This window comes from Melanotaenia boesemani, chromosome 2 (assembly GCF_017639745.1).
Source record: "Melanotaenia boesemani isolate fMelBoe1 chromosome 2, fMelBoe1.pri, whole genome shotgun sequence".
Classification (NCBI taxonomy): domain Eukaryota; kingdom Metazoa; phylum Chordata; class Actinopteri; order Atheriniformes; family Melanotaeniidae; genus Melanotaenia; species Melanotaenia boesemani.
Genome location: NC_055683.1, coordinates 28749410 through 28761474, shown reverse-complemented (window position 1 = coordinate 28761474; position 12065 = coordinate 28749410). Strand labels below are relative to the sequence as shown.

General features: G+C 39.3%; 1 protein-coding gene across 2 annotated transcripts in view; it reads left to right on the top strand.

Annotated features, from left to right (window-relative positions):
- s1pr2 (sphingosine-1-phosphate receptor 2) overlaps positions 1–11739 on the top strand; it is a 45714-nt gene extending 33975 nt beyond the window's left edge. For both annotated transcript variants that reach the window (XM_042003263.1, XM_042003255.1), the window contains exon 2: positions 8514–11739. In XM_042003263.1, coding sequence (XP_041859197.1) covers positions 8640–9755 — 1116 coding nt within the window. In that variant the 5' untranslated portion in view covers positions 8514–8639 and the 3' untranslated portion in view covers positions 9756–11739. The remainder of the gene's footprint in view (positions 1–8513) is intronic.
- The last annotated feature ends 326 nt before the right edge of the window (positions 11740–12065 follow it).

Sequence of the window (12065 nt, the reverse complement as noted above, 5' to 3'; positions counted from 1 at the left end):
GGACCATGAAGAAGAAAAATGGAGGGCTTCATCAAGTCATCGTCTTATCTGTGGGCACTAGACAGAGGCAATCACAGTGGCTTGTGCCTGTGTATTTGCCTGTATAGATGTTATAATTTTCCACTGTGGAATGATTTACTTGGTTGACAGCGGATTCTACTCTTCCTGTATTTTTTATTTTTATACACTAAAACTTTTCAGAGCACTGTTAATCACAGCAGTATCAATGACACAAACATGAATGTCATAGTCACAGAAACTCTGAGAACTACTAAAATACACATCCTTCAATATATGTTCCTGTGGGATTTTTTCCCTTTTGTTTTTTCATAGGCTTACCACACATCAAATAAGCATGTTGTCTCACGGCATCTTGATGATTTCCCAGCTAAGCAAGAGAACATGAGAAGGGGTGGAGTTCAAGGTCTGGCAACATAGCAGAATAGGAGCAGAGAACCAGGACAAAAGATACCAAATGAGGGTTGAAACCATTCATTAAGAGAGATCTCACTCTAAAGACAAGAATATGAGAATATGTGACAGGGGCAGAGTTGCTGAAACTTAAATCAAGCACACTTTAGCCTGTCAGGTTTTTAAATGCAGGACAGTCATATGTAGGCTAACATCTATTTCCGTTTCATGAGAAGAGTCATGTTTCCGGCCCTGTTAAAAAAAAAATAAAATAAAAAAAATATTTGTACAGCATGCAAAGTTGATGCATACATGCTCAACATCTCAGATGAAAGTGCCTTGTGGTTATTGTCACCTTATTTTTTACACGTAAGCCAGACAAACTGACGGACGAGCTTTTTATGTGAGGTTTAACCTTTTACCTTGTGTTTGAAAAAAAAAACATCATCTTTTCATACTGAACTAACCTCAAGAAAGTTTTGTGCAAGTTCTACATCCTGCATAGCTTGGTAATGCATGAACAATTTATAGTAGCACTAGTTTATGAAATGATTATTTAGAGCTATATTAAAATACACTTGTGTGCTCTTTGAAAGTGGGGGTTTGAGCTGCAAAGCTAGGGGGTTTCTCAAAGCTTTCTTAAAAAGCTCATTGCACAGTGTGTGCTTTAATGAAGTCTTTAATAGGGGGCTATAAGAACATGTCTCCTCCAGATGTGTGCTAAATAAATCTGTCTTGATGTACATTTAATCACCTCTTTGGGGTTCTGTCTTTTGATCTTTGTGGTGAAGTTTAAAATATACAAGGCAAGGAGGGGGTGTTAGAATGAGGATGATGTGGTTTTGCACATCGGGGATCAGCATTAAAGGGAAATATGCAAAACACAGTGATTTAAAAGCACAAATAATTTGGAAATAAAACTTAAGTTGACAGGAATAGTCTGAGGGTGAACATATTATAGTAATTGCCTCTCAGGCGTCACCTTTGGAGATCCCCCACCCCCATTTGGGTATAGTGGACAGAAGAGGGGATGGGATTGGAAAAGGGGGTTATGGTTCCTGAGGCTGTATGATGCCCTTCTTTATGCAGCTCTTTGTTTCCATCTCCTCTCACTGCCACTGTATGGACCCCACTGCACATGAACAGCTGCAATGAATAAAGCAATGCAAACTTGCAGAGATTACGTGACTGTGGAGGAACAGAGAATAACAAAGGTCATCCTGAAACATGGAGTGGAACAATGTTTTTTGTTCCAGACAGAGTTGTGTTGACAGACTGGAACCCTCAGAAGAGTCTGTGCCCAAACTGTCAAACTGTTTGATGAGCGAAAGGGTAATCCCTAATTATATGATGAAACCCTGTGTATTAGGGACACCCACTCCCCTCATGTCTTGCAGATTATATGCAGCCTAAGTGAAGGCTGACTGTGTATAATGGCAGACAAAGACAGAGGAAGGTTTGTTTTTAGAGCTAAAAATAAACATTAAACCATGAACATGGAGTAAAAAAAGAAGGAGGAACTTTTCACATTTTTCAGTAAAAGGAAGTTCTTTGTTCTTTACGTTCATCTGAAACCATGATGCTGGCACGACACTGATTCTAATTTAAAATTATTTCTTTGATTTTTGTCTAAAATTACAAATTTTCTCATCACAGATTTTTTTTTTTTTTTTGCTAAACTTTTTTTTAAAATAATTTGCTAAAAAATTGCTAAAAAAACAAGCCCCCCCCCCCTTCTAACACAGAGTTCCTCTCTGAGTTAGAAACTGAGACGTACCAGTCAGTTCTTTTTTGATTGTGCAAGTTACAAGTTTCTAAATTACACTTCTCCTACAGCTTTACTTTGCGTTTATCTGATTGTGTGATCTGCTAAAAAAAAAAAAAAAAAGCACAACTTATTTACCAGCGTTTCAACCCTTGCATCGGCTCGTTTTCATTTCTAAGATGCAACATGCAGCTAAGGAAATCACTGCTAGAATGTGTCATCTTTTGCCTTTCCAGATATGACTACTTCTGGTCTAAAGGAAAATGTGATTGTGTATGTGTAGATTTCTGGTATAAAAGATAAGAAAGAGCAAAAGAGACTGCCTTGCACAGCAGTTAATCAGGGATATTTTTACAATAACATTTAGAGCTATGAATATAAAGGTTAAAGTCAGGTGAAATAATGTCTTTTGGTAAAATGAATTTAGCTTGGCACTATAAAGGGAAACTGAGGTCAGTTGTGTTTTGATTTCAAACGTGTGTTTTTAATAGTTGTTTTCAAGGCAAGGCAGTTTATTTGTATAGCACATTTCATTTCAAATGCTTTACATAAAATAAAAGCATTACAGATATTTAGAAATAGTAAAAGGCATCAACACATAAACACAATAAAATAATAAATTACATTAAAATGATTAAAAGCAAGGTAAGTAAAAAAAAAAAAAAAAAAGTTAACATGCAGATTTCATGCATGAGAAAAGAAATGTTTTTAACCTGGATTTAAAAGTGTCTACATTTGGGGAAAGTTTAATCTCCACTGGCAGTTTGTTCCACTTGTTTGCAGCATAACAGCTAAATGCTGCTTCTCCATGTTTAGTCTGGACTCTGGTTTGGACTAGTTGACCAGAGTCTTTGGATCTAAGAGCTCTGCTAGGTTTATATTCTCTGAACATTTCACAGATGTATTCTGGGCCTAAACCATTCTGGGATTTGTAAACAATCAGAAGGGTTTTAAAATTTATTCTGTGACTGACTGGAAGCCAGTGTAAAGATTTCAAAACTGGTGTGATGTGTTCAGATCTCTTAGTCCTGGTTAAAACTGGCAGCAGCGGTTTGGATGAGCTGCAGATGTTTAATGCTCTTTTTAGGAAGTCCTGTTAAAAGACCATTACAGTAATCCAGCCTACTGGAAATGAATGCATGGATGAGTTTCTCTCTGTCTTTCTGGGAGACTAAACTTTTAATTCTGTTTATGTTTCTGAGCTGGTAAAAAGCTTCTTAGTGAAGCTTTGATGTGGCTGCTGAAAGTCAGGTCTGAGTCTATCAACACTCCAAGGTTACAAACTTGGTTAGCTTTCATACCATTTGCACTTTTTATTGTCTCTGCACTTGTCATTGGTTGTTATCAGTAAGCTCGTCTACAATGTGGCATGTTATACAGATAAGCATGATAGCTAGAGATAAGTTCTAACAGCTGTGAAAAAGTAAAAACCGTTCTGCCTTTGTTGATCTTGTAGATGAGACCTCGCCAACTGTGTGTGACTATCTGTGTGACTAACTAGTATGCCATGGTCATTTGAAGGACCAGGATACGGTCAGGTCATGTCACAGCACCCACATAAATCTATCTCATTCCTGTTACAGTGATAGTGAAAAGATGAGATTTTTTTTCTTCATGGAAAATGCCAGTGAATAATCAATAGTGTCGCTGTGCTTATGTAAAACAATGTTCCACACAGAGGCCTGGGGCTCAGTGATGCATGGAGAGGCAGAGAGATGCTGCAACCACCTGCCAGCAGACACAGTCCATCCATCTCTATGCTTTCTGGTTGCATAGTGTGACTACATGGAGCAAAAAAAAAAAAAAAGAGAGAGAGAATCCTGCCCTGAGGGGCTTGTGTTGGTACTGCTTTGAAGCTTTTTAGAAGAACACTAAATGTAAAGACAAAGGCAAAAATGTAATATGTAAAACTGTGAGGAATGAGTGCAGAGATAGACATGTCTCTCAGTTTTCTCACTTCCTTTGAAAAGCTGTGGGAATTGTGGTGAAACTTTGTAGTAGTCATTTACCATATATTGTGCCTGATATGTTAACATTTGAGGTGGGTAACCTACTGACTACTGTGCTATTTCTTTTTTTTTTTTTTTTTTGCAGTTGGAGCTGTTGTCTCTTTGCTGTTCACAGTCGCATCCTCCATTATCTCACACAACCACTATCGTAGGTCTTCATGTCATTAAAAGGATGCTGCACATCAAAGAAGGATGACAGATGTAGACTGATCTTGTTCACAGTTATGGAGAGCAGTCACAGTTAAGATAGATCTTTATATTAATGGTTGAGAAACTAAACAGGAAGGAGCAAATCATAGCAGCAGAAGATTTCTATCTTTTCATGATGGGCTCTTTAATTGCTGTTTATGAAACAAAAGATGGATTAAGTCTCTGCTATAGAAGAAAAGTCTGATCTCATTTATTAGGCACAAGAAGCCATCTAATTTTCTTAAAGTGAACAACGTGCTTGCTAACTGTAATTAACGCCTCCATGTTGAAGTGTTCACAAAGAAGACTTTCTTTTATGATCTCAAGTCGCTGCCTTTTCAGTGCAACTGGAAATAAAATCAGGTAGACTGGAAAGGTGCTACTTGTTGGCACAACAGTGGCTTGTGTGCATGGAGGATGAAGGGTAGATGAAGAAAGATGTGTTACAGGATGTTTCAGACCGCAAACTGCTATACAGCAAAACATGCTTAGTGTCTCCTCTAAGCAAATGAACAGTTAAATCTTTTGAATATAAACAAGATCAGCTGCAAATGTAAACAGTTTAAACCTTTGCTTAGTTGCTGCTCATGTCAGAAATGATGGCTGTTGTTAGTGAAATGCATATGTGGATTAAAATGTGACTATGCTCACTTCATCAAAGTTTAGTACGCTGCCCTCCCCCCTAGAAAGTGGAGCTGGGTTTAAGTAGTGTGACAGGTTGCAGGTTTAATGGGACAGAGTTGCCTTGGTTTTTGGTGAGCAGACGTTTTGCTAATTGGGGCTTATCAGGTGTTTCTGGGAAAACACCTGAGGCTTTTGTGCAGCCGTCAGTCCCATTATGCAGAAGGGAAGATTTGTCTCTCGGTAGGGTTAGAAGAATGGAAGAGTCAGCTTTCAGGAGCAAGCATCACGCTTTTTTTCTTTTCTGATCATACTTTCTATGCTGCAAAAGTCTGAGACTAAATGAGGTTGCAGCAGCTGAGGTTATGTTCTTAATAAGATTATTATTATTCTTTTTTGTGGGTAGAAAAAGTAGGTGGAGTTGTGAAAATGTATACCATTTGTGCATGGGAATATGCACCACAAGAGCACGTTCTCAGATGATGAGAAATGCACAGTTTTGGTGATGGGTATTTTTTTCAACTTTCTGATAGGATATCCTGTTTTGGCTGTCTCTTTCTTCCTTTACTTCATCTGTCACTTCTTGTCATTCTTCTGTCCACACGTTTCCTTCACCTTTGAACGAGTTTGAGCTTTGCTGCAAAACTAGCCAGGATATTGAGCTGTTTTTTTGTGTATCTTTGCTACACTTTTACCATTATCTAAATGCACAAGGCACCAGTGAAACTCACATTTTTCCACTATTTCTGTTTTCATGAAAGAAGCATATAAAAACTTAAGTCTAATACCTTTTGATACATGTATTTACTACTGGATACTTACTTTTACATCATGTTTAAAGAACTAAATGTGGCCGCAGTGTATTTGCATAATGCTAGAACCACTAAGGAATTATTAGAGAACAGGGTACCTGCACTGGGCATCGGTAATAATATTTATGACGATACAAATTACATTAAAATATTAGTTTGTAAAATACTTTGTGCACTTTTAGTATATCATTTACCACTTCTTGTAATACACATATTAAAATATATAGTAACTCTAAATGTTGCTGGTATATTGGAGTTTTTTTTCTGCTGTTTCTTTCCCATTGTTTTGGCTAGGAAACAAGCCAATGTTTGCCATTCTATGACAACACCTTTGACAATGTGTTGCTGTACTGTGGAAGTGTGACAGAGATGTCTGGGTCGTATACAGAGCACATCCGTGTCAAAGAAGTGGGGGTGTTACATTTTAACAAGTATGCAGTGCAACTGACCAATCACCGTGGATACATCTGAATGACACACAGCAGGTAGACGGGCTGAGCTGCTATGAGACAGTGCTGTCGACAAACCAGCTTGTCAGGTTTCCCACAAAGAGTAAAATCCCTTGATGACAGATGCCAAAGACTTCTTGGTGTCAGGAGGACCTTGAGCCATCTGTACAACAGATGGAAAGAGAGGTGTCCTTCAAAATCCTGGCAGATTTGAGAGAAAAATCAAGATGAAGCAAATGTTTCTTTTAGCAGACGGGAGGACTGTGGAGATACAGAGGTGGACTGTTCCAGAAAAAAAATCATTATTCTTCTATAATGTAGCCTAATGCTATTACCCAGGCGCAGCTGGCACATGTGCTCAGGCTCAAACATCTTATTTGTGTCTAATAATGGAGCTAAAAAGCCTGGAGAGAAGACTAGACATCCTGAGACCGCAGTTCAATAAGGGAGTGCTCAACTGTAAATAAGTTTCTGCTATGATACAGTTGCAGCAGCCAAATGGAAGCGTGCTGACCCATTATTGAGACCGAAGGCCAACGCTATCTACACTGAAGGAGACTATTGTTCATTGTTCCTGCTTGAGGAAACAGTGTGCTGCTTTCTGGCAGTCACTTGCAGCTGTGAACCTGCCGGTATGCAGAGAAATGCTTTCCTACAGTGCTTTCTATCTGTCATGATTAACCGTGTGTTTGAAGGCAGATTCCTGTGCATGTGCAAGAGTCTGTGGTGAGTTTGTGTACGTGTGTGCACATAGCAGTGATATCTCAGATTCCAGCCTTTGTGTCGAGATGCCGTTCCACATGCATGCTCTCTGTCGGACTTTGTCTCATTCCTTTTCTATCTTTTAGCCTCTCAGGTTCTGACTCAAATCCCAGCAGAACACAGAGGAGGTCCAGGCCTGGTTTCCACTCATTTTTTAGCCAACATTTGGTTCATTTGTCCAGGCCAGCATAGACAAGCATTGGAAGCATCAGTGTTGAATTACCTTGGGAGCTGGTCTGCAGGGGGATCTTGTTACTTTTGACAGGTTTAAGACACCAACTCCACCTCTAATTAGATTTCCAGAGCCTCCGACTTTCCTTTATGCTCAGTCCTGAAGCTGCAGTCCATTTATTTTATTTTAGTTTGTGAAGAAGTTGTGCCTTGAAAAGATCCATTTGAAACCAGGTTAGCAGCTGGCAAGGTTTTGCTGTTGCAGTTGTTTTTAGAAAAATAATGTGGAAGTGTTTACATTCTGGGTTAACAAGTGGTTAACAATTAATCAGAAATACCACTGGTGTGACCATTTTCTGTTGAAACATGCCAAATACACAATACAATGATAGTGTACACCACAATCAAGTCTTAACAGGCTTTTTCTCTAAAAGTCAGGGAAGCCCCCGCTTTTTCCTCTCAGGTATCTGTTTGATTTGCGGTTAGCTTTTCTCTTCTGGCTGGAGGTGGGTGGTTGAGCAGGTCAGGGTGAGAAGGTCTGGTTGATCCACAAGCTATGCTGAAGTTTCAAGAAGTAGCTCACTGGAGTGGAATGGTTCGCTCTGCACAACAATGCTGTGTGTTGACAGCCGAGTGCTCAGACAGGGTTAGTGGAATGTCCTCTTCAGACTGCAAATGCAGCCCTTCTAAGCACCACAGAGTCTCACACACCAGTTTATACGTTACCTGACGATTACCTCGGCTGCTGCTGTACAATTCCATCATTCAAAAAAGTGAATATTTTTGCATGTTATTATCATGTTGAGCAAGTTTAAATATTCCATGGAAGTGTATGTTTAAGATAAGATGCAAAGAGCTTGTGAGCTACTGGATTCTTTCTATTCATTACTTTCTGAAGGCCAATAGTGTAGAGGGGGTTTTCAGTTTGGGATGTAACAAATGGACACATTGAGATCAGTATGTACGCTGTGTGGCATTTTATTTGTTAACCTCTTCATATAAATGTAGATTCTTTGTTTTGAATATTTATCTTTAGATAGACCATTTTTTATTTCTGTTCCATTGCTGCTCCTTTTCTATTTGACTTGTTCTCAGTTTTTTGACAGCCATTCAAAAGAAAAAAAAAAAGAGAAATCTGTTTATTTTCCACTTTTCAAACCAAGGAACAGGTTGTTGCCTGGATACTTTGTTTTGCATGAGGCTTTGACTCTGGTTAATACATTACTCAGTGAAAATGTGTGTTTGTCTTATTGCAGTTTATTTAATTTATGAAACATTTCCTTTACCAGTAACTGAGGCATTCTCTTTTTCTTTGTGTCCACAGGTGACCCACATATTGCTCCTAAGACGTGACTGTTGGACATGTAGTCCCCCTCCCAGCGCTTTTCCTGTCCTTCACATAAGGGAAATAATTAATGGCATAGACACTCTGGACAACTCTACAGTGTGAATGATTCTTTGTGGTAAAGTCACTGTGCTCTGCCACCCTGTCACCATGAAGAGCAAATATTCCGAGTACTACAATTCGAGTCTGATCCGTTCCTACTATGCCTACGCCAAGAATATGACCACTACGGAAATGAATGAACACATTAAGAGTAAAAAAGAGCTAACTCCTCTCCATATTGTCATTGTGGTTCTCTGCACCATCATCATCCTGGAGAATCTCTTGGTCCTGATTGCTGTCTTCCGCAACAAGAAGTTCCACTCTGCCATGTTTTTCTTCATTGGCAACCTGGCGTTCTCTGACTTGTTGGCAGGCTCCGCCTACATAGCCAACATATTCCTGTCAGGGTCAAGGACTTTTGAACTGAAACCCGTGCAGTGGTTCATCAGGGAGGGCACAGCATTCATCGCTCTGGCTGCTTCAGTCTTCAGCTTGTTGGCAATAGCTATAGAGCGCTATATTGCCATTACCAAGGTTAAGGTGTATGGTTCCAACAAAACATGTCGTATGTTTCTCCTGATAGGAACTTGTTGGGTCACCTCCATCCTGCTTGGAGGACTTCCCATCATAGGGTGGAACTGCATCTACAACCTCCCTGACTGCTCGGCTGTACTGCCACTCTACTCTAAGAAATACATCCTTTTTGTTGTCACCATTTTCAGCCTCATTTTGCTCTCTATTGTCATCCTCTATGTGAAGATCTATTTGATTGTACGCTCAAGCCACCAAGAAGCAACCAACTCACAAGCATATTCCCTTTTGAAAACAGTCACAATAGTGCTGGGGGTCTTCATCATGTGCTGGCTTCCAGCTTTTACCATCCTACTCTTAGATTCATCCTGCAATATACGGCTCTGCACCATCCTCTCCAAAGCAGACATCTTTTTTAGCTTTGCTACTTTGAACTCAGCTCTTAACCCTGTGATATACACTCTGCGGAGCAAGGACATGAGAAGGGAGTTCCTGCGTGTGTTGTGCTGTTGGGGGGTGCTGCAAAGCGGACGGCCCTCTGAACGCTGTCTGGTCCCTCTGAAGAGTTCCAGCTCTCTGGAACACTACACCAACAAACTTGAGCACCAGACAACACCCATCATGCAAGATTGTACCACCTGTGTCTGAAATGGTCCTCTCACATCAGAGGTTGTTTGTCTGTGTGTGTGCGTGTGTTTATATATGAGAGAGAGCTTGTGTGTGTATGAAATTAAATAGAAGGGCTGTGACAAGATAGGTAGATTTTACGAGGAGAGTGAGTGTGCCCTGGGATCGAAGTATCTGATGAGACTAGGATGGAGCTGTCTGTTGGGACACTTTCGACAATGCAAACTGTTGTTTTTTTTTTTTGTTTTTTTTCTTCTATTACAATCAAAATTGTGTGACTTCACAATCAGCATTTAGTAGATCACTTGTGAAGCATCTGTGAAAACACAATGTTTTAACAGGGAACCAATTTAGAGGGTTAAAAACTTTCAGAAATGTGAAAAAGCTTTTAATGGGTACTTTTATTGATGAATAAGGAGCATTTTTATATATGCTAACATGTTTTGTTTTACCTTTCTAAACATGTAAATCCCAGTTAAAAGCCAAAAATGGAAACAAACCACGCATAATATCTTGTTTAGAGTTATTAGTTTGCGGCCTTTCAACAACTGTGTCAATGCAAAGATTGCAAAATTGCACTTTGTAGATTACCATAGAGATTTTTCTGTCTAAGGTTTGACCACATCACTCTCCTCTCCACTGATATATTTATGCACAAGGCCTAAAGATTGTTCTCTCATTCTTTATAGAGCCAGAAATAGTGAACCACTTCTGAAAGCACTTCTCTGCACAGAAGTCAAACTATTAAGTGGTCCCTCAACAAAACTAGGGCTATATAATCCCTGTATAACTTTGCTTAACCAATTTGATTAACTTCAATAGGTACATAATCTGCTGACATGTAATGCATGAAACTTTAACACATTTGTAAACACTCATGTGTATGATTATATATTCCAGCTCCAGCTTCCATCACTAACCCCCCCCCCATGTGTCCTCAAAATCTGTCCCTCTTGCTTTTATTATTGTCTTTTGTATTTTAACAATTTCCGTCGAGGAAGGCCAAATGACAAAGCACATTTCCTAAAGTGGGTTGGCACTGATGGACTTTACCCAGTGACAGTTCTCCAGCAGCTTTGACTAAAGAACTAATGCCCTGACAAGTGTTGTAGCAACATAGCAGCAATGTGCTGTCTTATGTTTGTGCCTTCCTCTTGGGAAAAAAAGGCTGAATGTATGTATGAAGTGTTTTGGAGCACTGTGCTCCATTATTGACAGTATTATTGATCATCATTAGATCATTAGAATTACCAAGTCATTGACGAGCAGAGAGTGGGATGAACAGGGTAGGTCACTCTCACTGTGAAGTCTTATTGCACCAAGAACAAAATTAGTTGTGAACATCCTAGTTTATTTTGCTAGCCATATACTTTGTACAACAAGATGTAAACATGTCTCATCTTTCCAAAGACCCCACATTTAGTCTACACAACAGGAGAAAATCCAGATCCAAATATACAGGAGGGATTTGCCCTACTTGGGGGGGTCAGCTGCATCTTCATTTTCTGACATCCTACAATGCAGAACTTCCTTCAGCAATAGGAAGTCCTGTTTTTAATTGTGTGGTTCCTGTTGTTCAGGGTTACACTAACCTTCTTCCTGGAGACACACAATTAAAACTCTTCTTTGTCAGACTTTTCTCACACTTAGGTGGCCAATTAGAAATGGTGAAAAGCACTTCGGCAGCTTCAGTGATATTTGCTTTCCCCCATTTTTGTTCAGGTGGAGAGGTGTTTTGATCTGTGTACCTATGACTTCATTGTATGTCTGAATATGACTTTTTAAATGCTAAAAATATGAATATGTATGTTTGTAAGTATGTATGTAACTTTGTACAGTATGTATGATTTTATGTTGTATGAAATGTCTTGTGTGCAATAGCTTTGTGTGTCCTGTAGCACGCTGCCTGTGTTAAATTGGTACAATCTGAAACACTAATGTAGGTACATAAACATTTTGTTATTTGCATTCCAGTTTTATAAAATAAATAAAATACTGAAACGAATAACTGTATCTAAGTTTTTTTGTGCTATGAACAAATTCAGCTGCAGTTGTAACTCCTCTGCATGTCCAGAGATGTTTTGTTATTATGCCTACATCTGAAGAGTATTCAAAATGCAGCATTAAATCCAAACATGCTCTGACAAGGTCACAGAAAAGCTAGCTTCGACATGAAAACCTGAAATTGTGCATGCAAATACTGCCTGGGCATACATCATGGATCTCTTGCCTAATAAAAATTATTCAGTTGCTTAAAGGCTAAAACATGACAGGACAATGCTGGGAAGCTGGGCAGAGGAGAGAGAGGCTGAAAATGGGGTGTGGTAAAGA